Source organism: Malaclemys terrapin, chromosome 3 (assembly GCF_027887155.1).
Source record: "Malaclemys terrapin pileata isolate rMalTer1 chromosome 3, rMalTer1.hap1, whole genome shotgun sequence".
NCBI lineage: Eukaryota > Metazoa > Chordata > Testudines > Emydidae > Malaclemys > Malaclemys terrapin.
This window is the reverse complement of record NC_071507.1, coordinates 118389494-118414124: the sequence shown is the minus strand read 5'-3', so window position 1 is coordinate 118414124 and position 24631 is coordinate 118389494. Positions and strand designations below refer to the sequence as shown.

General features: G+C 45.8%; 1 protein-coding gene across 8 annotated transcripts in view; it reads right to left on the bottom strand.

Moving 5' to 3' along the window:
* FAM184A (family with sequence similarity 184 member A) overlaps nucleotides 1-7988 on the bottom strand; it is a 175787-nt gene extending 167799 nt beyond the window's left edge. For all 8 annotated transcript variants that reach the window (XM_054023782.1, XM_054023785.1, XM_054023787.1 and 5 more), the window contains exon 1: nucleotides 7405-7988. In XM_054023782.1, coding sequence (XP_053879757.1) covers nucleotides 7405-7569 — 165 coding nt within the window. In that variant the 5' untranslated portion in view covers nucleotides 7570-7988. The remainder of the gene's footprint in view (nucleotides 1-7404) is intronic.
* Between the last annotated feature and the right edge of the window lie 16643 nt (nucleotides 7989-24631).

Here is a 24631-nt window from a genome sequence, read left to right as displayed (position 1 = left end):
ATAAGTTTGTTTAAAAAGTTCAAAGAGATTTAAAACATTTTCTTAGAAAACACTATTAAAAGCCAAACTACAGTGGGATGGTAGTTAACAAAAAAATAGTAATTTGAACAATACAGCAATTTGAGAATTCTGTAAGATATTTCTAAGTAAGACAACACTAGTCTGGAGGTTTCCAATTCCTCCCCCATTTCAAGGGGTAGAGGTTTCTCTTTTAGTCCTATATGAGCAGACTTTCAGTAGGTCTTAGTTCCTTGATTGAAGGAAGGGAATGAGACAACAATACTTGCTATTACTGCAAACAGAGTCAAAGTAGAATAGAATTGGTACTGGAAATATAATAGTTTGACAGACAATTAAGCTACTTTGCAAGTATCAAGTATGATCTGACAAGGTGGGGGATGTAGGTTTGACCATGAGGCATCTACTCTCACAAGAAAGCATCTTGTACAGTGGTAGTAAATAGAGCTATTCCCTTCCCAGTTTAAGCCTTCTGTGTGTCTGTTTCATTAGAAAGGATATTACATGGATTACAAATACTGTTAATACCTAGAGCCCCAAGAGAGATCAGGGCCCCATTGTGCTAGGAACTGTACAATAGATGGTGAGTGAGTCCCGGCCCCCAAAACTTGCCATCTAAATAAATAAGACAGGAAAAGGGCGGAGGAAAAAAAAAAAAAGATAGAAAAATGAAGTGAGTTGGCAAAATTCAGGCAGGTCAGTGGCAGAGTTGAGAACAGAACTCAGGTCTCCAGAATCCAATTTCCTATCTACTGGGCAATGCTACTCACTGAATCCCTATGGCTCTTAGCCTTTTTCTATATCTTTGAGCTCCCTGCAGTTTGTCAATATCTAACCAGGATTGAAGGTCCAGCCCTGGACACATAACCCATATGGAGTCTCACTGGAGCTGAATAGAGAAATTATGGGTACATCTACACACTGAAAAAAGATCCACAAAAGCAAGTTTCAGACCTGGGGTCAACTGACTCAGGCACACACTGTGGGGCTAAAAATAGCAGTGTAGACATTCAGGCTTGGGCTCCAGACTGGGCTCTGAGACCCTCCCTCCTTGCTGGTTTTAGGGCATTTATAGTTTACCTTACAGCACAGCAGTTCCAGAAATGTTTACAGGTAAGTGTTATAATACTGGACTTCTGCATAGTGTATTTGGAATAAATAAATAAATCTAGAGAGTCACAGAACAGCATTTTCAGAATTAACATAGGACATGTAATAATGAAACAGCTTTCTCATACTTATGGCTGTTGTACAGCAAAGAGAAAAGTTTTCCCAAAGATTAAATATTTAATTCTTAATGCATTAACTGAAGGGGTAGGGAAGAAGCATTTGACACACTTGGAATCACAGACAGAAATCAGAATTTATTATTTCATTCAGGCAGTCTTTTGACCTTTCAGGACAGGTACAAAAGGAAAGGTCATAGAAACTACAGACTACTTCTGGATAGAGTCTTACATTTCTAACTTCAATCTTAGAATATGAAATGTATGTTTCATAAAGGCCACTGCAGAGACTAACCTCACTTTTAACAAAGCCCTGTTCTCTCATTGTTTTTATAGCATACCATTTAAGTTACAGCTACCAGAAACTAAGAGTCAAGTCTCATGATTTGAAAGGGTTCCACTGATAGTCAAGTTTTATTTCTAAATGTCTTATGCTCAGTGAAGTTATCTGGCACAAACCACTGGTTAAAGGCAAAAACATACCACCATACCTATGTGGAAATGTTTGGACCAAAGCCTGCCATTCTTTCTTAACAAAAAAAAAAAACCACACACACACACACACACACACACACAGGTTTTCTTTATTGTCCATTTCTAATCCAGCTTCCTTCCAGGCACCCTTAAAGATTAACATGTCTTAAAAACAACTTTAGTGCTGAAGTTAACAGTTTATTAGGTCAAAAGAAAACTAACGATTTAAATACTGGTCTGAGGACAGAATGATCAGGATACCAATATCTAAATTCTCTCCACTTACCCCACACTCCAACAACAACAATCACAAAAGTAATGCTTCCTGTATTAAAGAAGTTCTATGAGCCTACTTTTGTGCCACTATCAAGTGTTGGGCTCTTGAATCCTAACCCATTTCCCACCAACAGGGCAGTGAAGGAAAAATGGATTACTAAAAAAGTTTTGGCAATATTTAGTCTGGTTGACAAAGACAGAAAGGAATTCTAATTGTTTAGGAAGAGAGAGTTTACTGTTCTTCCACGAAAAGATGTTGTTGCCAGCTGAATATTTTAACTTCACATCAGCCACTTAGCCAAGCACAAAGAAGCCTAGAATGGGAAAATTTAAACCTGACATTTAGGGAGCGTTGACCAACTTTCATACCATTTTAATTGGTAGTTGACACCAAGATGCTTTTTTATTTATTTTTGAACAACAAGCTTGTCTGAAGCAGTGCTAATTGCTTCTGTTTACATAATACAACTCTCAGGGTAGGTTCCCATTAACCTGTAAACTGATAGCTGTCTAAACATCCCACTTCAAGAAATCTGCAACACTAAAGTCTCCCCACGGAAGTACAAACAGAAGGTTTTCGTCCAATTATCTAGTCTACTTATTTCAGTCGACTAAACTATCTACGACTCAGCTAATGCTAATTCAGGGGTCGGCAACGCTCGGCACGCGGCAAGTACCCTGGTGGGCCGGGACAGTTTATTTACCTGCTGACGCGGCAGGTTCGGCCGATCGTGGCCCCCACTGGCCACGGAACGCCGTCCCGGGCCAATGGGGGCAGCGAGAAGCGGTGCGGGCGAGCAATGTGCTGGCCACGGCTTCTCGCCACCCCCATTGGCCCGGGACAGCGAACCGCGACCAGTGGGGGCCGTGATCGGCCGAACCTGCTGCATCAGCAGGTAAATAAACTGTCCCGGCCCACCAGGGTACTTACCCTGGCGAGCCGCGTGCCGAACGTTGCCGACCCCTGTGCTAATTTGGATTTTGTTTTTGTCCAAATGCAATTTGTAGCTCCAACCATAATAGTGAAGGATGAAAGTATTTTCTCCACAGGGATGCAGGTAATTCATAAGGTAAATATAAAATCAAGATCTTTGAGATTCCTGCTTCATGTGTTAAAGCATTTGAAGGAAGGACCCTGATGATGCAGTTAAAAAAAAAAAAAAAAAAAGAAGAAGCAGCAGCAGCAGCAACTGAAACAGTAATCCACTAACAGAAGTCTTGATTTAGAACTACTCAATTCTTATACTGCAGACTCCTCAAGGGAGGAACGGTTTCCTTCCATGTCTCTATAGAAGGCCTATCACAACAGGGTGACCCTAACTGAGACAAAAAACACACAAGAATAAGATACTAATACATTGCATTAAGAACATCAGCTTCAGGTTCTAGGTCACTTTTAGGCACTTTTGAAGCTGCTTAGTGTCAAGGCTAGGGCAGTCAGGCCTAATGATCAGGGCTGGTGCCAAAAGGGGCAGGAGACCAAAAGCAGTAGCCTGAGTTTAGGACCTGGGGTCAGGGTCCTAGTACCAATAATAGGGGGTGGGATCCAAGCAGCAAGGCCAGGGTCTGCAGTCAGAATTCAAGTACCCAAGTCATGGGGCAAAGCAGGAGTCAGACTCCAAGTACTGAAGCCAAGGGTCCGAGCTGGGGTCAGAAGTCAAAGAGTAAGCCAAGATGCAGGTCTGATGGTACAGCTGGCTGGTCTACCTCATTGCACTGACATATCCCAGAATCTTCCTGAACTTAAGTAGGGTGCATGGACCAATCAAGGGCCATGACTGAAATTGTGAGTCCGACCTTCTGAGGTGGTACTACCTGTGATGCTTATCTCCATAGGGTCTATGTGGTAATGCATGTGGTCCTTTCATGGCTGCATGGCAGCAGTATGGAGGTGTGAGCCATCCCACAGACCCAGATTCTAGTTCTGCCCCTGCAAAATCTTACACTTAGAGAAAGCTAACATCTTCAAAAGTACCTAAGTTAGCGTACCAATATCTTGAAAATTCTGAAATACTTAATATCAAAAATATGTAAGGGGAAAACATAGGTCAGATAGTAGTAACAAATGCAACTCTTAAAAAAAAAAAAAAAAAAAAAAACCTGGCCCCACATCATGCAGATTTGTGGTAAATTGTGGCTGAAGCAATTTTAGTCCTTCCTATTTGGCTTAAGCTCCTTATTTCTAGGCACTTCAAAAGATCTGTGTACCAGTTTAGAAGATAAAATAGTATCTGACAACAAAATTAAAGCATGCCATCAAGAAATAATCTGTGATTATATGTGATTGCATATGTACATTTGACCAACTGCATGCCTGAATATCAAAGCAGTATGAAATCACTGCTTGCTGTGGAGGAAAAAAAAAAAAAGTATTAGTTTGCTTGGAACTTGCTTTTATTCAGGCACTGAATAAAAAACACAAGTTACTGTTATCCTGTAGTGATGTATGCATGGCAGTCCTAGCCCTAAAAATTGCCTGAACACCAGGATTACAATTTAAGATGATTTTCTGGCTCTGTCTTGAAGTTTTAACAAAAGGTCCAAGTGACCTTAACATTATATCTTCAGTCACATACAAACATGTCTGCATATTCTCAGATACAAGCCGTACAACAGTTCAATGTGTCTTTTCACCTTACAGAAAAACTACTTAAATTATAAGCTCTTTGGGTCAGGGACAGTCTGTTCTGTGGATGTACAGCACCTAGCTTAATGGGGTCCTGGTCCATACCTGGAGCTCCAAGGTGCTGAAATACTACTACAAATAATAATAATCTCAGTGTTCCATAGTTTGCACTGGTTGCCAAGAAGCTTATGGATGGAGTTTAAGGTGTTTTTGACCTACAGCCCTAAAAGATGTGGAACCTTGCTACCTAAGAAACTGATCACAGCTCTTACATCATCATACCAGCAGTGAGGCAGAGGTACTCTAGCCTTGAGCCCTCCTGGTTTACTCCAGTGACACGGAGCTCGCAACAAGTCAATTTCTGTGAGTTCCTCTACTCTATAACTCAATCCCCTGCAAAACTTCCACTCTGGAACAAGAGTCTATTACCAAAAAGGCCAGTAGAACATCACAGTATTGCCAGGAAACAAATATGAACACTGACCCTATAAAGGTTCACACACAAATCCTTGCAGCTCTGGGGCTGTTGGGCTTGCCTATACAGAGAGTCGTGCAAGTTGGTTTACACCCTGTTTACACCGCAGTAGCTTGCCGCACACTACGTAGCTATGTGGATCCTGCTACTGTGCACTAACAATTCTGCACTCTGAACTTTTAGTCTACAAAAGCAGGGTCCACATGGTCAGAGCAAAGCAAGCCAGTCTGCAGATTTGAACCCCAACTTGCCATTGATAAATTCTCTGTATAGACAGGCCATTAACCTGTAAATTAAACCAACCTTTTTCAAATACACAACCTGAAGGGTGACCCACATACTGTACTTTGCTTTATAAAATGTTCTGGGATCCTTGGAAATAAGAAGACTACATATATAATGTATTATTGGGTTCACCTTATAGCAACATGAACCTTAAAATAAACTGAAGCATTAGTTTTAATAAACTACTGTATTGAAAGATATTAAAGGGTAAGACTACAATACACCAGATTTCTGAATATACCTGCATAAAATCCCTGAATGCAGAGCTACTTTAGTGCTTTGAGTACCTCAGAATGTATAGCATACGTTCAATGACATAGAACTCAAAAGACCATGCATCTATTTTAATATGGAAATGAAATATGCTTCTGACGACAATTAAATGCTATGCAAACTACTGAAATAAGAAAAGGAAATAAACCTAAAACTGTACACAAATGGGAATTAGTCTGTACAAATATTCCCACATACATATCACAACTTAAATTCTTAAAAGTGTCACAAGCCAATTTAAGTGTCACCTGGACACTCTTCATACATGGTGACCAAAGATAAAAAACTACTAATTGTATTATCTTAGTTTTAAACCACAATTTAAGTAAGCTATGTCGAAACTAAGCTTAACTATAGCCGTTATTTGACTGGTTTGAACTGTATTTCACTCTCTAACCGAGGTCAATGTGAGCAAGAATCAGGTCAATAACTAGAAAAGAAAATCTGACTTGTCAAAATAATTTGTTTTTGCTGTCTACATTAACTGACTCTGGTAAATATTTGCCTTTATTTCATTCAAACTAGATACACAGACAATTTGGTATGGCCTGCATGACCACCATAAACTTCCTACCAAAAAATTCTCTATTTCTGTTCAGCAAACAAGCCAAACTGAGATGAAATGTTTTCTTCTTCCAGTTTAGCAGATATTTGAAGGATACCAATATGTTTATTATTTATGGATTTTTTAACTTCTTGTTTAAATATAAGCTACATGAAGCTTGAAACGGCTCATTACCAATTACTTACCCTCCAACACGCACTGTGTATTTCCCTCATGCAAAGCTGTTTTTGTGTTTTATGAATTGTGATTCTTTTTCAAACCAAGGAAAATTACAGAATTGGATCATGCATTTGTAAAAAAGTTATTCTGAATATGCAAATCACAACTACAGTAGAGTCTGTTACCCTTCAGTCTACTAACCTTGACAATGTTTCTTTAAAATATCAGCTTTTAACAAAATGTATGTACAGTATCATCTTACAGGGCTTAGGATCCTGTCAAGAAGGCTGTTAAATCAGTGAGACAAAACTAATATTTTTCCTTCTTCCCTCTCCCCCCCAAGTTAATTCATTGTCAAGGGACACTCAAAATAACCTACTGGTATACTAAAAATAAGTTCTTAATAGAGAGCAAAGCTACTGCCAAGTTTACTTTTTTTTTTTAATTACCTAGAAGGACTTGTTCACCTCTTATGTAAATGAAGTTTTTTTAAAACCCTATAAATTTTAGAGTATAAATACAAAATACAGTCAGTGTCAGTTTCCCTAAACACAGACAGTTATACAGAAAAAAAACTATGTACACGAGCACAGTTAAATGGACTCACTTTATAGCTTTCCAACGCATTTTTAATATCATGTTTTGTAACTGAAACTATTTGTCTCGCTGGCTGTCATCCTTTGCTTTAGGATTTCACCGTCAACAGACGTCAAAACCGGCATGAATCTCATTATATATTCGGTGAAAAACACGTTGTGGATTCCACCCTGGGGAATTGAGGTATCACTGCAATAGGGGCAGCGCAGCCAATCCACATGCAGCTTTTAAAGGGACTAATCCGCCAGGTTTTAATCACTGGAAGATCTCCATCTAAGTGGGAACTGGAAGCCAGTTTTGCCCCTCTCAGGCGGAAGAATGTGGCTTGTAGGAGAGGAGAGAGCGCTGAGCGAGCTCCTTCTTTCACCCGGAGAGCAGCTCGCAGCAGGAGACACGACACGGTTGGAGAACTGGGGGGAGGGACGCTTACCTTGGTGAGCTGGGCTATTTTCTTGCTCATTTTGAGGTGCAGATCCTGGCTGTATTCCACGCTGAGCCCCGGCTGGGAACTGGACGCGGCGAATTTCCCAGCGCTGGCTGAGGAGCCGCCGCCGCCGTAGTAATGCTGCTGCCAGTTCATCCCGGGGGTCGCCATCTTCACAGCGAGACCCCGCTAGCCCTCCCGCTCCGCTTTCCAGGAAAGCGACCGGGGGGTGGCGGGGCGATGCCGCGGCGCCCTGCCCGCACCCGCTGCCCGGGTCACGGGCGGAGCGTCCTCCTCCAGCCCCCCGCGGCGGTGAGCCCGGTCCCGCCTCCCTCACACCATCCGCCCCCTCCGCTAGGTGCGGGTGAAGGCAGGGACGCGCCCCGGGCGGGGGAGAATCTGCGCACCGGGGCAGCAAGAGGGGCACGCCGCCGCTTCCCTCGCTCCGTGCCGGGCTGGCAGCAAGGCCCCCTGACAACGCTACCCTCGGGAGCGGGGGGCTCCGGCCGCCGCCGCGGCTCGCCCAGCCCAAGCAGAGCTGCCGCTTCGCCCCGCCCGGCCGCGCGGAGGAGCCGGCGACTGTTGCTGCAGCCGCCACCCGGTTACCAGGCTCCGGCTAAACTGTTTACGCTGAACAACGTCGTCACTTCCGGCTGCTCACTGCTGGCCCTGTCAATCCCAGCCTTCACAGGTTTTAAGCAACCTGAGCCCTGCGCATGCGTATCAGCTGGAAAACTCCCCCCCCTCCCCCCCAGCAGGTGCATATGCACTGTCCCCCAGTCTTCATGGCTGCTGGTGCGCGCGCTAGGCGCTGTTCCCGAGCAGCAGGTGCGTAACTGGCGGCGTACTCCCCCGCCCCCTTCCGCAACTCCTTCGCTCACTTGCTCCCGTACCTTTCCAGCAGCAGGTGGCGCTCTTCTTATTCCCGCTTTGTTCTTTTTCATCTCCCACTGCTGCACGTGGTTCTGCACGGTGCTGCCACTACGCGATCAAAAGTTCTGCAACTGCCCCAGCCTATCTCCAGCAGTTACTGGCCACAGAGCCCCTCCTTCTTCCTTCGGGGGGCTGCTTATGTGAGTCTTTAGAGGGCAGTAACACGCAAAGGCAGGAACCGGGCCCCACTCTCCCAGTCTTCAGATAGAAATAACTTTCCAGTTCTTTTTCCTTGTAAAGAGTCGTATACCTTACAGTGGCAGACAGGTTGCTAGAGGAGAGAATATCTTACTACAGTAACTCCTCACTTAACGTTGTAGTTATGTTCCTGAAAAATATGCCAACATTTTTATGGCTGACCCGGAATAACGCTTCCTCAGCTCTCGTCCACTCTCTACCTACGCTACATTGATGACATCTTCATCATCTGGACCCATGGGAAGGAGACTCTGGCAGAATTCCACCACGATTTCAACAGCTTCCACCCCACCATCAACCTCAGCCTGGACCAATCTACACAGGAGGTCCACTTCTTAGACACAATGGTACAAATAAGTGACGGCAACGTTAACACCACCTTATACTGAAAACCCACCGACCGCTATGCCTACCTTCATGCTTCCAGCTTCCATCCCGGACACACCACACGATCCATCGTCTACAGCCAAGCGCTGAGGTATAACCGCATTTGCTCCAACCCCTCAGACAGAGACCAATACCTAGAAGATCTTCACCAAGCATTCTCAAAACTACAATACCCGCATGAGGAAATAAGGAAACAAATCAACAGAGCCAGATGTGTACCCAGAAGCCTCCTGCTGCAAGACAAGCCCAAGAAAGAAACCAACAGAACTCCACTGACCATCACCTACAGTCCTCAGCTAAAACCTCTCCAACACATCATCAGTGATCTACAAACCATCCCGGACAACGATTCCTCGCTTTCACGGGCCTTGGGAGGCAGGCCAGTCCTCTCCCACAGACAACCCGCCAGCCTTAAGCATATTCTCACCAGCAACCACACACTGCACCATAGTAACTCTAACTCAGGAACCAATCCATGCAACAAACCTCAATGCCAACTCTGCCCACATATTTACACCAGCAACACCATCACAGGACCTAACCAGATCAGCCACAACATCACCGGTTCATTCACCTGCACGTCCACGAATGTAATATACGCCATCATGTGCCAGCAATGCCCCTCTGCTATGGACACAGAATAGCAGATTTAAAGGTAGCCATCCTGCAGCAAAAAAACTTCTGGACCAGACTCCAGAGAGAAACTGCTGAATTTCAGTTAATTTGCAAATTTAAGTCCATCAGCTCAGGATTAAACAAAGACTGTGAATGGCTAGCCAACTACAAAAGCAGTTTCTCCTCCCTTGATGTTCACACCTCAACTGCTAGAAGAGGGTCTCATCCTCCCTGATTGAACTAACCTCATTATCTCTAGACTGATTCTTGCCTGCATATTTATACCTGTGTCTAACGAAGTGGGTATTCACCAACAATAGCTTATGCTCCAATATGTCTGTTAGTCTATAAGGTGCCACAGGACTCTTTGTCGCTTTTTCCTGAAAAATACGACTTGAAGTGAAACGATGTTAGGTGAATCCAATTTCCCCATAAGAATGAATGTAAATGGGGGGGTTAGGTTTCAGGGAATTTTTTTTTGCCATACAGTACAGTACAGTACTATAGTTGGAAGGTGCCCCCACCTTACCCCACACAGGCACAGCCCACTGGCACTGCAGACAATGAGGCAGGCAAGGAGGCTGAAGGTGCTGTAGGCTAGAAGAAGCACGTTGTGCAGCAGCAGTGGCAGCTTCCCCTACTCTGCAAGCACCAGGGGTGGGGGGCTCAACCCTTGGCCCGCTCATACACCCCTTTCCCCCAAGCTCCAACCCCTAACCTGCCTCTTCTCTCCCCTCCCCTTTACTCCACACGTGGTGTCCTCGCCTCCCCCCTCCCTCCCCTGCCTCCTGCCTGCGGCAATCAGCTGGCTTGCAGCATTCAGGAGGGAGGGGGGAGGAGCGAGGACCCGATGCGCAGGCTCCCCCTCCCTCCATCCTGAACACCACAAGCCAGCTGATTGCCATGGGCAGGAGGAGGGGGAAGGTGCTGATCCGTGGGGTCTGCCAGCGGGCGGGAGGCACTGTGGGGAGGGCGTAGGGGGGCTGCCAGCTGTGGACAAAGCAGGCAGCCAAATGATGTTATAGTGAAGCATTGCACAACTTTAAATGGGGCATGTTCTGTAATTGAGCAGGGATGTAAGATTGAAACAACATTAAGCGAGAGGACGTTAAGTGGGGAGTTACTGTACTTGATAAATCTTAACAGGGTAGCTCATAAAAATTAACAGGGCTGCCATCAGACCTAGGTCTGGTACAGTATTTGTCTAAGTATCGCACAACATTCTGATTAAAATAGTAGTACTGAACAAAATCAATGCAGCACTTGTGAAAGTGATTAAACGTGCTAACCCATAAATCTTAAATAATAGTGGCAAGTGGAGAATCATCTTCTCAGGGAGTAAATTCCAGTGATGGTCGAGAAAAATCTTTTTTCAAGCCAGGGCTATTCAATCTCTTTAACAATGTCATCATTACAGGACAAGTTGCACTTTAGGCCCCACTGCAATTTATCTCAAATGCACCCTTCAGGTGACAGGCCTGGCTTCCTTCACCTCTTTCAAGGGTGGAAACCCATAGTTTTACCATTCAGGCACTTAATAAGTGGGTTACTCTGTTTCCCACCATGTAAAACATAACAGGCCAAACTGCATTTGGCACCTGCAAGAAAACTGTTCAGGAGTCTGTGTCTAGGAGCTGATTAAAATGACTCAATGCAGTTTAAATCAAAACAAGCATATTGTTTATTTATCCAAAAGTACAGTGCAAACAGAGAAAAAGGTTAAGACAAATGTATATAGGTATCTGGTCTCACCTAAACTTTATCCTCTTGTTGCAAGTTTTGGTAAGCTCAACTTAGCCCAGCTACCTCCATCTCTGGAATGGAAGAGTGAACTGAAGGAGGGCAGTAGGCTGTCTCTCACAGGGTATGTCTCCACTACCTGCCGGATCGGCGAGCAGCGATCAATCCAGCGGGGGTCAATTTATCGTGTCAAGTCTAGATGTGATAAATCGACCCCCGAGCGCTCTCCCGTCAACTCCTGTTCTCCATTGACACGAGAGGCACAGGCAGAGTCGACGTGGGAGTGGCAGCAGTCGACTCACTGCAGTGAAGACACTGCAGTAAGTAGGCCTAAGTACATCTTGCACTGCTCAATATTCTCCTGGACAGTGTAAGCTCATAGTAAGTCTGTCATTCCAACACTGTGTGGTGATTATGCACTAGCCTTGTCATCTTAAGTATAGATTCCCAAACACTTCAATCTAAATATGCTGGTTTAGATAAAAACAAGTTTATTAACTAGAGATAGATTTTAAGTAATTAGAAGTGATGAGGCATAAGCCTGTTGCCTGGTTTTAGGAGGTTAATATTTTAGATATGGGTTATAAGCTCACCAATTAATCTGATCAGAAGATAAGGTTCTTGTGCCAGAATCAGGCTACAGAGTTTGCAAGGACCCTTGTGATGTATCACAAAGACACTCACACTGAGACAAGTGTAGCCTTGAGAACTTTTATTGAGATAAATGGAATAGTAATCAAATGGTAAAATAATCAGGAATTACAAAGGCAATAATATTGTTCTAGAGCTATGTAATATTATGTACAAAGCTTTTGATTAATATACTGATATCCTTTCTTGATTACCTGGTGGTAAGAGACAAAGGACCAGCCTTGCCTCTAGCATGCCAAGAGATTCAGGTCAAGGTTCCTCAATTCTTGAGTGGGAGGACTATAGAAGACTATAAAAAGCTAACTTAGACTTTTACTTAATTAACTCACTTAAAATGTACACTTGAAAACTAACAGACCAATAAACAAAAGATCATAAAGAACTAAGAACGAAGAAGCCAGCTTGGCATGGTGAGTCACCCCACTTAAAGAGCATGAACACTCCTATGACCAAATGTGGTTTTCTCACCCACTGAAATGTTGGGGTACACTTACTCTATGGGCTGGTATGCTTGAACATATGGATGACATATAAATACATATTAATGACATTAGATTATTCTTGCATTTGTAATTTCTGTCCTAACCGGTTATTTCAGTTCTTCCAAGTTGTGGTGCACCTGTTAAGTTTAAAGAGAGTATGAACGTAGGTAGCCCCCCCTTACTACCCTGCTTCAACACATTCTTTATCTATGTTAAAGGTTGCAACCATACATGGTCCTTATGCTTTAGCTCATCACCACCTATCTAGGTGAAATGTCCTAAACCAGGGGTCTCAAACACATGGCCTGTGGGGTTATTTTCTGCAGCCCGCGAGCTCCTCGCGGCCCCCTGCCCTCCCCCAGCGTTTACCTAGAGTGGCTCCGGCCCGACGTGCACCGGGGGCAGGGCAGGCACCGCCCCCAGCAGCTCCCATTGGCCGCGGTTCCCCATTCCCGGCCAATGGGAGCTGCTGGGGGTGGTGCCTGAAGCAACAGCCACACACACTCCTGCGCCCCTCCTTCCCCAGGTTCCGGCAGCTTCCCGGAGTGGCGCGGGGGCAGGGCAGGCAGGGAGCCTGCCTGCTCCCGGTGCGCGTCGGGCTGGAGCCCGCCCCCCAAACCCCTCCTGCAGCCAAACCCCCTGCCCTGAGCCCCCTGCTGCACCCCACACCCCTCCTGCACCCCGACGCCCGACCCCCTGCCGCAACCTGCACCCCTCCTGCACCGTGACCCACTGCCCTGAGCCCCCGCTGCACCCCTCCTGCACCCCAACCCTCTGCCCTGAGCCCCCTGCTGCACCCCTCCTGCACCCTGACCCCCTGCCCTGAGCCCCCGCCGCACCCTGCACCCCTCCTGTACCCCAACCCCCTGCCCTGAACCCCCGCTGCACCCCAAACCCCTCCTGCACCCCGACGCCCAACCCCCTGCCCTGAGTCCCCTGCTGCACCCCTCACCCCTCCTGCACCCCGACCCCCTGCCCTGAGCCCCTGCTGCACCCCTCCTGCACCCCAACCCTCTGCCCTGAGCCCCCTGCTGCACCCCTCCTGCACCCTGACCGCCTGCCCTGAGCCCCCGCCGCACCCTGCACCCCTCCTGTACCCCAACTCCCTGCCCTGAACCCCCGCTGCACCCCACACCCCTCCTGCACCCCGACGCCCGACCCCCTGCCCTGAGTCCCCTGCTGCACCCCTCACCCCTCCTGCACCCCGACCCCCTGCCCTGAGCCCCTGCTGCACCCCTCCTGCACCCCAACCTCCTGCCCTGAGCCCCCTGCTGCACTCCTCCTGCATCCCCTGGGGGCAGGGAGGGGGCTGAGTTGGTGTGGGGATTTCGGGGAAGAGGTTGGAATGGGGGCAGGGAAGAGGTGGGAAAAGGCAGAGCAGGGACAGGCCCTCATGGAAGGCGTGCAGTGGGGGCAGGGCCGAGGGCGGCAGGGGGGAGATGTCAGTAAATGCGGCCCTCGTGCCAATGTACTAGTCCTCATGTGGCCCCCGTGGTCATTTGAGTTTGAGACCCCTGTCCTAAACACACACGCTAGCTTTGCCTTAGCTCAACATACAGGATGTGGCTTGTAGGTCCCTTGCGTTACATCCAAAATACTCTAATATAACCTATTATAGTAAAACAAATAATCAAACCCATAAAAAAATAAGAAACCCACAAGAAAAAAATATAGAGGCAAGCAACCAGGCTAGCCCTATAAGCTACAAGTCAGAATTGGTTACAAAAGAAATAAAAAAAGATAAAACCACAAACTAATACCTAAATGAGCTAAAAAGCAAAGTGCCTCTCACCATAAGCTGTAACAGTTCACAGGCTGGATTTTCTTTCAGCCAGAGACCCCTTCCCCAGTTCAGTGTTCTTCAGATATGCGTTGATGCCGTGAGCAGAGAGATGGAGGAAGAAATAGGTGATGTGGAGGTAGGGTGACCAGACAGCAAGTGTGAAAAATCAGGACAGCTGGTGGGGGGTAATAGGAGCCTATATAAGAAAAAGTCCCCAAAATCAGGACTGTCCCTATAAAATCGGGACATCTGGTCACCCTATGTAGAGGTCAGTCACTTATTTTTATATCCTCCTTCTTTCTTTGAGGTACACACACAGACCCACACACAAAGGGGTGTAGACAAACAGTCCTGTATATATGTGAGATTCAAACCATCTCTGGGATGAAATGTAAATTTCTTATTTATACTTTCCCCCTGCTGGTGAATGGCCAGCTAAGCAGGTAATGGCCCTTTAGCACCTTGCTGGCATGTGTGTCTTTGTGTCCGAGAAAATGGTTTGTGGATGTTACCCAGAACTATAATATTTCAGTAACAATCATATAGCAAAATCTCAATTTTACATGCAGTGTTGTTACACACATTTCAACAGGCTAATATTCAACAGATTATGCGTTTTCAAATAATCCCCTAAAATCAGGCCATAGGCATCATTATTATTGCTTATATAATATAGGTCTTAGGCTCACCAATTGATCTGACCAGAAGATAATAGTATCCTTGCTCCAGAATCAGGCTACACGGAGTCTTGCAAAGACCCTCAGGATGTATGACAAGGACACTCATGCTAGAATAAAATACAGCCTTAGTGACTTTTATTAACATTTATTAACATAAATGGAAAAGTAATCAAAGTTCCAAACCCAGAATTAAAAGGAAATAGTACTGATCTAGAGGTACAGGTGGTATCTTTTATAAGAACTTCCTAGATTAACATGCTCACACCCTTCCTTGAGAACCTAGTGGTGAGAGACAAAGGACCATTTTCTGGCTTGTCAAAAGAGTCTGATGGCCCAGATTCTTCAAGGATCAAGTGGAGATGAAAAATTTAGGAGAAATTAGAGAGCTAGAAAGCTATAGACGAAGCCGAGAAAGACCTAAGAAAAACCAACCTACGACTAACACTAAACATAGTGGTTTGCTCCTGTTATAGAGTCTGAGCAGTATGTGCCCAATCTTCCATGTTCAAACTTAATTTCCTCACCCACATAGGGCCGGCTCCAGGCACCAGCTTACCAAGCAGGTGTTTGGGGCAGCCACTTCGGAGAGGGGTGGCATGTCCAGCTGTTTGGTGGCAATTCGGCGGACGGTCCCTCACTCCTGCTCGGAGCGAAGGACCGTCCGCCGAATTGCCGCCGCAGATCACGATTGCCGCTTTTTTTTTTTTTTTTGGTTTGGCTGCTTGGGGCGACCAAAACCCTGGAGCCGGCCCTGCACCCACATAATATTGGGGTGTGTTTACTTTATAGGCTGACATATTCATAGATATTAGTAACAATTAGCTCATTCTCACAGCTAGATATGGTGTAGCAGACTCACTCTCCTCTAGCACCTTCAACCAAGTCACTCCAGGATTTCAGTGGTCTCTCTTCTTCTGCCTCAGCCAGGTATTGATATGTGTTCACCCCTCCTGAGATAACAAAAGTACCACTAAAAGTCTCAACTTGTCCTAACACAAGAGCTCCTTCTGCCCCCTCTTGGGCTATTCTTCAGCCCATCCTTGAGGTTGATCTTCAACTCCATCCTGGGCTCCATAATCCTGATGGTGGTCTTGTCCCTGTTCTGTGGGGCTGATAGGGGAACTCAGTCCCACCCTTTATTCTGGGTTTCAACCCAGACATCTTGCATTGAGCAGCCAAGTCCATGCCTTCAAATACATTGCTGTTTCCTTCTGCCACTTCCTCCCTCTGAGCCACTTGAGTTGCTTCCCTACAGCCTGTGCTTAACCCAGCTTCTCTGGTTTCTGGACATCTGGCTTCTCACTAGATCCTCCCCGCTGTTACCCGGTCAATTTAGGAAACCCTGCCTATACCCTACTGAGGGCTCAAGATGTGACCCAGTCAATTTAGGGCACCTCGCCTGTACACCCCGAGGACTCAAGGCTTCATCCAATCAAATTAAACATCCCCGCTCTTTCCCTTCTGAAGACTCAGGGCGTAAGGCACCTATTCTTATCCAGGGGGCTCAGGAAGAAACCTAGTCAATTTAAGTACCCACCCTTTCCCTCGGGCCTCAGGGCTCTACGGAACCGCAGAACCTTTTCCCAGGGAAAGAGCCTTACACAGTTGTGCTCTAAACATCTATTTATTAGCAATACACACAGAATACATATACCAAACAAGTCTCTTATGCTCACCACTCCCAATATACAGACAAATTTCACCTGTTGGCCAATCAGGATTCCTTCATCTGAGTGTTCTTGGTGATGCCTCTGCATGTCACTGTCGTGCAGAGGGGTCAGAGTTCCAGCAGTGTGCCTTAATTCTTATTTTTGGTAAATGTTTCAATAAAATAACTATTTATTTGTAAAATACCAATAAGATATGTTGAATCTTAAAGAGAAGACAATTTCTGTTTATTTCACTTCTATTTACTAAATGGTAGCTTTTCATAACATGCCATGGCTATTTCTTTTGTATGCAAGTGTTACCATTTTCATAAAATTACACTCCACTATTTATAAGCACACTGTAAAACTTTTAAAAATAACCATAAAGCTTAAACATTTCTGTCCTTCATACATTAATATCCTGATCTTAACAAACCCGATAGAACATCATTACTGAATAAACCCACAGTGCCCTATTTTAAAGTTAAGAACTAATTGCTGATGCTGAGCTTAATCCTTGGTGCTGAGATTTCTATGTGGATCTCGAAAACATACAAGTTAATACAGACATTTTCTGTGAACTGCAGGTCTGACATTAAAAGGAGCAATGTATGTTTACAGCTAGATGTGCAGATGTTTGTACACAAACTGACTCACTGGAGGCATAATCTGTGGAAACAATTGTCAAAAATGTATCATTTTTCTATAGAATAGTTTAAACACTGATTGCATTTGGCCTTTTCCAGAAGAAAAGTTGATATTTTATATTCAGGTTTTTAAGCCATACCCATAACTGTGATATCAAAAACACAAAAAGCAAAGGAAAAATGCCATGGAAAGCAGAAGAAATTTGTCTATGATTTGAATAAGCGTTCCTCTCTTTCTGTCCTCATGTTCTCACTCAGTACAAAAGTCCACCCTGCTTTACATCAAATATATAAAACAGTTTTCCTGTCACAGTCCCTCACGGGGTCCATTCACTCCTCCTCCTGGCCACTCTGGGAATTAGCTCCTTCCAGGTCCAGGGCCCCCTTCTGCTGCTAGCTGCATGCTCTACTGCCATTCTCTCGCTGTCTCTGTGACTCCAGTTGTTCTTTCATCATAACTTGGCCCTCTGGCTAGGTCACTATATGAGTTTACTCCTTCCAGGGTACCAAAGTCTTTTGGGGGACTGTCCCAGGCAGTCTTCTTTCCTCTGCCTTGTCTGTGCACTTCCCCAGTGACTGGTAGGGGAACCTGGGGCCATTCTCTACTCCGGGTTCCAGCTCAGGGACCCTCTAGTCAGCAGCCAAGATCTGTTCCAGACTGCCTTTCCCTGAGCCCTGTCCTTACCTTCTGGCTCTTCCCCTGACTCTCTGGGTTTGCCATCTGCAAACTCCCTCCTCCTAGGAAATAACTGTAGGCTACTTGCCTTTATAGCCACAAACTAACCTCCCATTTCCCAGGGTGAAACTGCAGTCTACAGCCCTCTCTGCTATCAGCTTCCTGCCCTTATAAGCCCAATACAGCCCCGCTCATCCCCCCTCAGTTGGGCTCCCTCATTCACTCAGGGGGGTGGAGGGGAGAAGAGCCCGCCGGCTCGCAGAGTGCGGAGGCAGGACTAGGAGCCAGGCTGGAAAACCAGGTGGGGCAGTGACCATGGGGCCTCCACTCTGGAGCAAGGAGGTGTGTGCTCCTGCCGCACCGGGTTGAACCCCACAGGCAGTGAGGGGGAGCCCGAACCCCTTGCCACAACTCCCTCTGACTACAGCACCCTGGGCAGGCGCCCAGATCACCCTGCCCCTAAGGCTTGCATCTTCAGTTACCCTCAGTAGTATGATTTCAACTTCAATCACCTCCGCCTTTGGAAAATAGTGCCAGTATTCAGAATAGTGTCCCTAGGTGTTTGTACTGATCCCCTTCTGAAACCACCCAGAAACTTTGTCCCCTCTTGCACCACTCCACTCCCAGGCCAAACTCACCATGTCTAGTGCTCTGGCTGTGCTGTGTTTGCCAAGGGACAGTGAGAAAGAGGTGTATGTAACTTTAATGATTCAAGACTGTGAATGCACACATAATACTGACTCTATGTGTTGTTTCTTTTGCTTCTGCAGATGTGCCCTTGAGGGCCAGCTCTTCCGTCAGATAAAGAGGTGAGTAAGGAGGACATGTTTTGCAAAGTGCTGCAATTGTCAGATCAGGCCAATAGTGAGCATAGAGCGTGGAGAGAGACAATAAATGAAAAACTTAGAAATAGATAGCCAGGAGAGGAGTCAGAGGCAGAAGTGGATGGAAAGCTCATGGAGGACCAATCAGAGATGCTCAGGTCCCTGATTACGCTGCAGGTGGAACACATGCATGCTCGACTCCCCCTCTAGCCTATACAAAACTGCCTTCCTTGCCCTCCCCAAACACCCTCACACACATTCCTCGCCCTTTGCAGGACCCCTTGTACTCCACCCCAGGGACATTTTCCATAACAACAGCTGGACTTACACACAGTTGTGAAATCCTCACTTCAGAGAGTACTGCTTACTGTCATGTCCCTTGTAAGAAATGTTAATCTACGTATTGCTGTTTAATAAAAATTTAGTGGTTCTTTATTTGTGATCTATACAGGATGGTTACAGAAGACATTCATACACCACAGCAATCGGCACATTTGCAGACTACTATTAATGCTCAGGCAGGAATCATTACAGGGGTCATTTAAGGTGGCAAGTAAACAATGCCAGGCTCATTACCAGAAAGACACATTACTGGGGCTGATTATCAAAATGCTGTTTCAAAGCCTCCCTGATTTGAATAGCCCCCCATTGAGCCTCTCAAAGAGCCCTGGTGTCTGGCTGCTCAAAAAAAGGTGATCCACCTCAGTGCTCCATTACTGGGGAAACTTTTCCCCCTTGGCTTCACAAATGTTATGCAGAGCATAGCAGATTGCTATGACCATGGGGATATTTTCCTCATTGGGTCTAGCCTGACAAAAAGGCAGTGCCAGTGACCCTTTAATCTGCCAAACACCTGATGAGCCTCTTGTTGAAAAGCTCCTTGCTGCTGTCAAGGTTTCTGGTTTATGGCTTCATGAGTTATGGGAGTAAAGGGTAGGCTGGGTCTCCCAGGATCACTGTGGGCATTTCCACATGCCCTTTTGAAATCTTCTGGTCTGGAAAGAAAGTCCCTGCATGCAGCTTTCTATACAGGCTAGTGTTCCTGAAGATGTGTGCATAATGCACCTTCCCTGACCACCCCGCATTGATGTCAGTGAAACGATCCAAGTGATCCACCAGCACCTGCAATACCATAGAGAAGTAGCCCTTTCTCTTGATGTACTTCATTGCAAGATGGTCTGGGGCCAAAATTGGGATATGCATGCCATCTATCCCCCCGCCGCACTTAGGGAATTCTGTTGGTACAAAGCCATCCACTATTTCCGGCACATTGCCCACAGTCACAGTCCTTCAGCAGGAGGTGATTAATGGCCCTGCACACTGGCATCCCCGCAAACTTCCCAATTCCACACTGATGCATGACTGACCAGTAGCAGTCTGGAGCTGCCAACTTCCACACAGAGATCGCCACATGCTTTTCCAGCATGAGGGCACCTCTCATTCTGGTGTCGTTGTGCGGCAGGGCAGGGGTGAGCTCCGCACAGAGTTCAAGAAAGGTGGCTTTGCCCATAAAAAGTTCTGCAGCCACTGCTTGGCATCCCATACCTGCTTCACAATCCGATCCAACCACTCAGTACTTGTTTCCCAATCCCAATAGCAACGGTCCACTGTGCAACTGCTCCATGAATGCCAACATCAATCTTGAATTGTTTCTTTCCATGGCACACAGCAGGGCAAGTACAACGGATTCCTGTTAGATTCACAGCTCATGAAATACTGCAGGATCTGTCGCGTTGTGATCATAACACATATCACAAGACTGGTGAGTAGTGCAGGACCTATGCTTTCAGGCAGAGATGTCAGGTGCAAAGTTTACAGGGACAGTTGAACAACAGCATGAAATGTAGCTGGAAGCCCTTAGAATTATGGGACGGAGAAAACTGCATCACCGGGCCGTGATCCTGCCCTCATGATGCACTGTGATCCATTCCCAGAACTCCTAGCGGAAGAAGGTGGCAATTTGCACAGTGGGATAGCTACCCACAGTGCACTGCTCTCTCTGTTGGCACTAGAGCACCAACTGTGGACACCTCCACTGACACAAGTGACAAGAGCATAATGGGAACACCCATGAACTCTGCCCCTATGTGCCCCTCCTGTGAGATAATGAGGAATGAGATTTATATGATATAAATGGGAACTGACTTATAATCTTTTGATGAAACTATATTGGTATATTGGGACTGTTTGTGGAATGAATGTATGAAGCTTGAAATCAGTAAGTATTAATCACAGAGAGGGATGTGAGAACTCCCGCTCTGCTACTTGAGAGGTACCCCAACTCCACTTTTTTTTGAAGAAGGAAGAGATATGATGATTTGTCTATGAACAATTTACGAATTCCAGTTTGATTTTATGAACTATCTGTATCCTTATGACTTTCGTTTACTCTGTACTGCCTCATACGCCTTGTGCTAAGGAGACAGGGGAGTGGCATGGACATGTCTGTCCATGAATCTGCTAATCATTAAAGACTGTTAGGACCTGAATAGATCTTACCTGGATCAAACAAAAGAGTAACTGCAGCCTAGATAAAGCCACTATTTTCCAACCTCTCTGTTAGGGTAGGAGGTGGGGGCTGGGTTTTGAAGAATAGAAAATCCTCAAAGAGGGGAACAAAGAGGCCAGGTGTTAACACTGACACAGTGTCTACACCAGGGGTAGGCAACCTATGGCACACATGCCAAAGGCGGCACGCGAGCTGATTTTCAGTGGCACTCACACTGCCCGGGTCCTGGCCACCGGTCCGGGGGGCTCTGCATTTTAATTTAATTTTAAATGAAGCTTCTTAAACGTTTTAAAAACCTTATTTACTTTACATACAACAATAGTTTAGTTATATATTATAGCCTTATAGAAAGAGACCCTCTAAAAACATTAAAATGTATGACTGGCATGCGAAACCTTAAATTAGAGTGAATAAATGAAGACTCAGCACACCACTTCTGAAAGGTTGCCGACCCCTGGTCTACACTGACACTGCATCTCTCTAACTACGTCACCCTAAATGCTATACCTCTCGTCGAGGTGGTTTTATTATGTCTGTGTAGCAGGAGAGTTAAATCGGTGGGAGGAGCATTGCAGTGTGTATACCTCCATAGTTAGGTCGATGTAAGCTGCCTTATGTTGACTTAATTGTGTAGTGTGGGGTAGTGCAGGGGGTCCTCGCCACCAGTCTGGGGGGCTCTGCATTTTAATTTAATTTTAAATGAAGCTTCTTAAACATTTAAAAAAACTTATTTACTTTACATACAACAATACTTTAGTTATATATTATAGACTTATAGAAAGAGACCTTCTAAAAATGTTAAAATGTATTACTGGCACGCAAAACCTTAAATTAGAATGAATAAATGAAGACTCGGCACACCACTTCTGAAAGGTTGCCAACCCCTGGTGTAGTGTATACATGGCCTAAGTCTTAAAAAACATAGAGCCTGAGAGAAACTCGGAATCACAGAGACAAAGGAAGCTTGGGAAGGGGACAGGAACATACTCTCATGGCAAAGGAGTCCTTTTTAGCTGCAGGACCCACAAAGGAAGAAGAAAACTGTCTACAGAAGAGGGGGAGAGAGATTCCATGATTTGGAGGAAAAACCATGTGCAGGAAGGGGAATCCTGGATTCCTTAGAGGGCTGGAAACTGAAGAAGGGAAATGTCTCCATGTGTTTTATGGTTGGAATGCAGTCTGGTTCAGGCCCGTCAAATAGAGGGCCAATAGGGTGGCCCCGCTTTCTGTCGAGCCACAGCAGTGATCCTCTCAAACATGATAAGGAATGCCTTTGGGTCATCGTGGCCCCATCTTTGTCAGTTTTACCAGGATTTATGGCACTGGGGCTGTAACTCTGCTTTGCATGGTGAGACTTGCTGCTGCCCCAGCCGGCGGTAGGAGTGTTGTCGTCTATTGGATGAGCCACTGTTGCTCCTCATGCTGCTGTGCTACAATTTCTTTAATCAATTGCTGGGCAGTAAGCTGGTGGAGCAGTTGGGTCTGCTGTTGCTGGGCTACCTGCTTTTGCTGGTTTTCCAGGAACAACTTCAGCAACTTCTCAAAATACATTTCTGCCTCTCCCCCCATGCTCTCCTCTGGCCTACTTTCAGGCCTGGGAAACTATGGTGACCACATTCTATACCATGTATAATAGGTTGCTCGGAGGGCCAGGCATCCTAGTGGTTAGCACACCCAAATTCAGGCCTCTTGCTTCTATCAGGGTAGTAGAGGTGCCTATTCCTGACCCTAAATTGGAAGTCTTCAGTCCCCACCTGCATATGGGCGTTGGCCCTTAAGGGGATGGTAGGCGGACTGAGGACCTCCCTCTCCACCAGGTCCCCGCCCAGGGCCCTGTGGGAAACAACACCAGCAGCGTCCTCCCTACAGTGAGTCTAAGTCTGGTGCCCTAAGCTACTTCCTACCTATATATCCCTTCAGTTTTGAGTGTGGCTCCTATAGTCCAAACAGTCAATCACTTAACAAGAAGAGCCCACAGGAGCAGAGCCCTGCAGGACCTGCTGGTTCTCAAAGGGGATGATGGTTATTGGGTGCCTGTGGGCCTTACCTGCTCTATAGTCCTCTCTTAGACTTAACCTCCTGTCTGGCTTCCTGGAGGAGGATTCCTCTCTCCTGCAGCCTGTCCACCACCCCTTTGCCTGGGCTTCCAAGCTCCTTTTAACCTGCTCCTCCAGTCGGCGCATGCTCAACAAGCTCAGAGGAGTGGGCCCAGTTTTGCCTTTTAAGCCCTTCAGGCCCAGTCTGGGGTTTGTATACCCAATTATACCATATTAATACCATACACATAATACCTGTTAATGTTGGTGTTTGTATAAAACCTATACGTATTGGGTAACAATATGGATAATGCATCTTCTGACTTGGCTCAGGATTTCCTGGCCACTGATGATCATGGGCTTAGCCCATACAGTTACTGGCTCAACTCATACAGCTGGCTACATGTTGAACTTAGTTGTTGTATTAGGACTGGAGGTTAGGAAATTGGATCTTAAACCTATATCATGGACCTCTTTTCACTTTGAGGCTGGGGCTCATCTCTTCTGTTGGGGTGGAGGGATGTTTAGGTGGTCTGCCCTGGGAGATTAATGGAACCAGAAGGGCTCCAGAGAGCTCTGTGGGAAGTCCTGTTCCACCAAAAGGCCAAATCCCTAATGGATTAGGTAGGACATTATAATACTGATCTCCTCCACCATTGATGAGGCGAGTTTCTTGTTATTTTGAGTACAAGACTGATCAGATTAGGGTAGGCTGTCTGCTTCTATGGTAGAAAAGTAAGGTTTTAGTTAAGATCAAAATATTTTTGGCTAGCAGTTTGAGATCTTTCCTTTCGGATATTAACTTTGCCATTGTTATCCATACTTTTGATGCCTTGTGATTAGATAATTGCAATGTGCTTTCTATAGGGTTACACATTAAAACCATTTGGTGACTGAAGCTGGTGCCATACTGCCATAGCTGCAGTCAGAGAAGTGTTCCTGCTGGGTCTTCCACATTATGAAAGAGAGGCAGCTGCTGGCCTGGCATTCTTTCTGAGGCTCCAGGACTCTGGAACTCACTTACTCCCAAGTTTGTCTGAAATAGCCCAACTTTGGTGTGTTTCTGAGACTGATAAAAGAGTGGAAAGGAGCTTTTTTTGTTGGTGGCAGGCTGGCAGAGTTCCTTTTCAAATTATTTAATGCTGCTGGGATTATTTTCGGTTGTAATGTTTGTCAGGGTAATGAAAACTTTGTATTTTATTATTCAAATCTAAATAAATAAGCTTTTGCAACAATTTTTACTTGATTAGTTTTAAAGTGACTATCTTGACAACTCTGGAGATTGAGGGGCTTCCATTTAAATAAGGTATATTAAAAACTCAGTAGCATCTTAGCCATTAAAATGACAGTAAGACACTGGGCTGGGGGAGGAGGGAGAAGGAGAGAGTGACTTAATTAATACTGTTGAACTTCATTTGACATT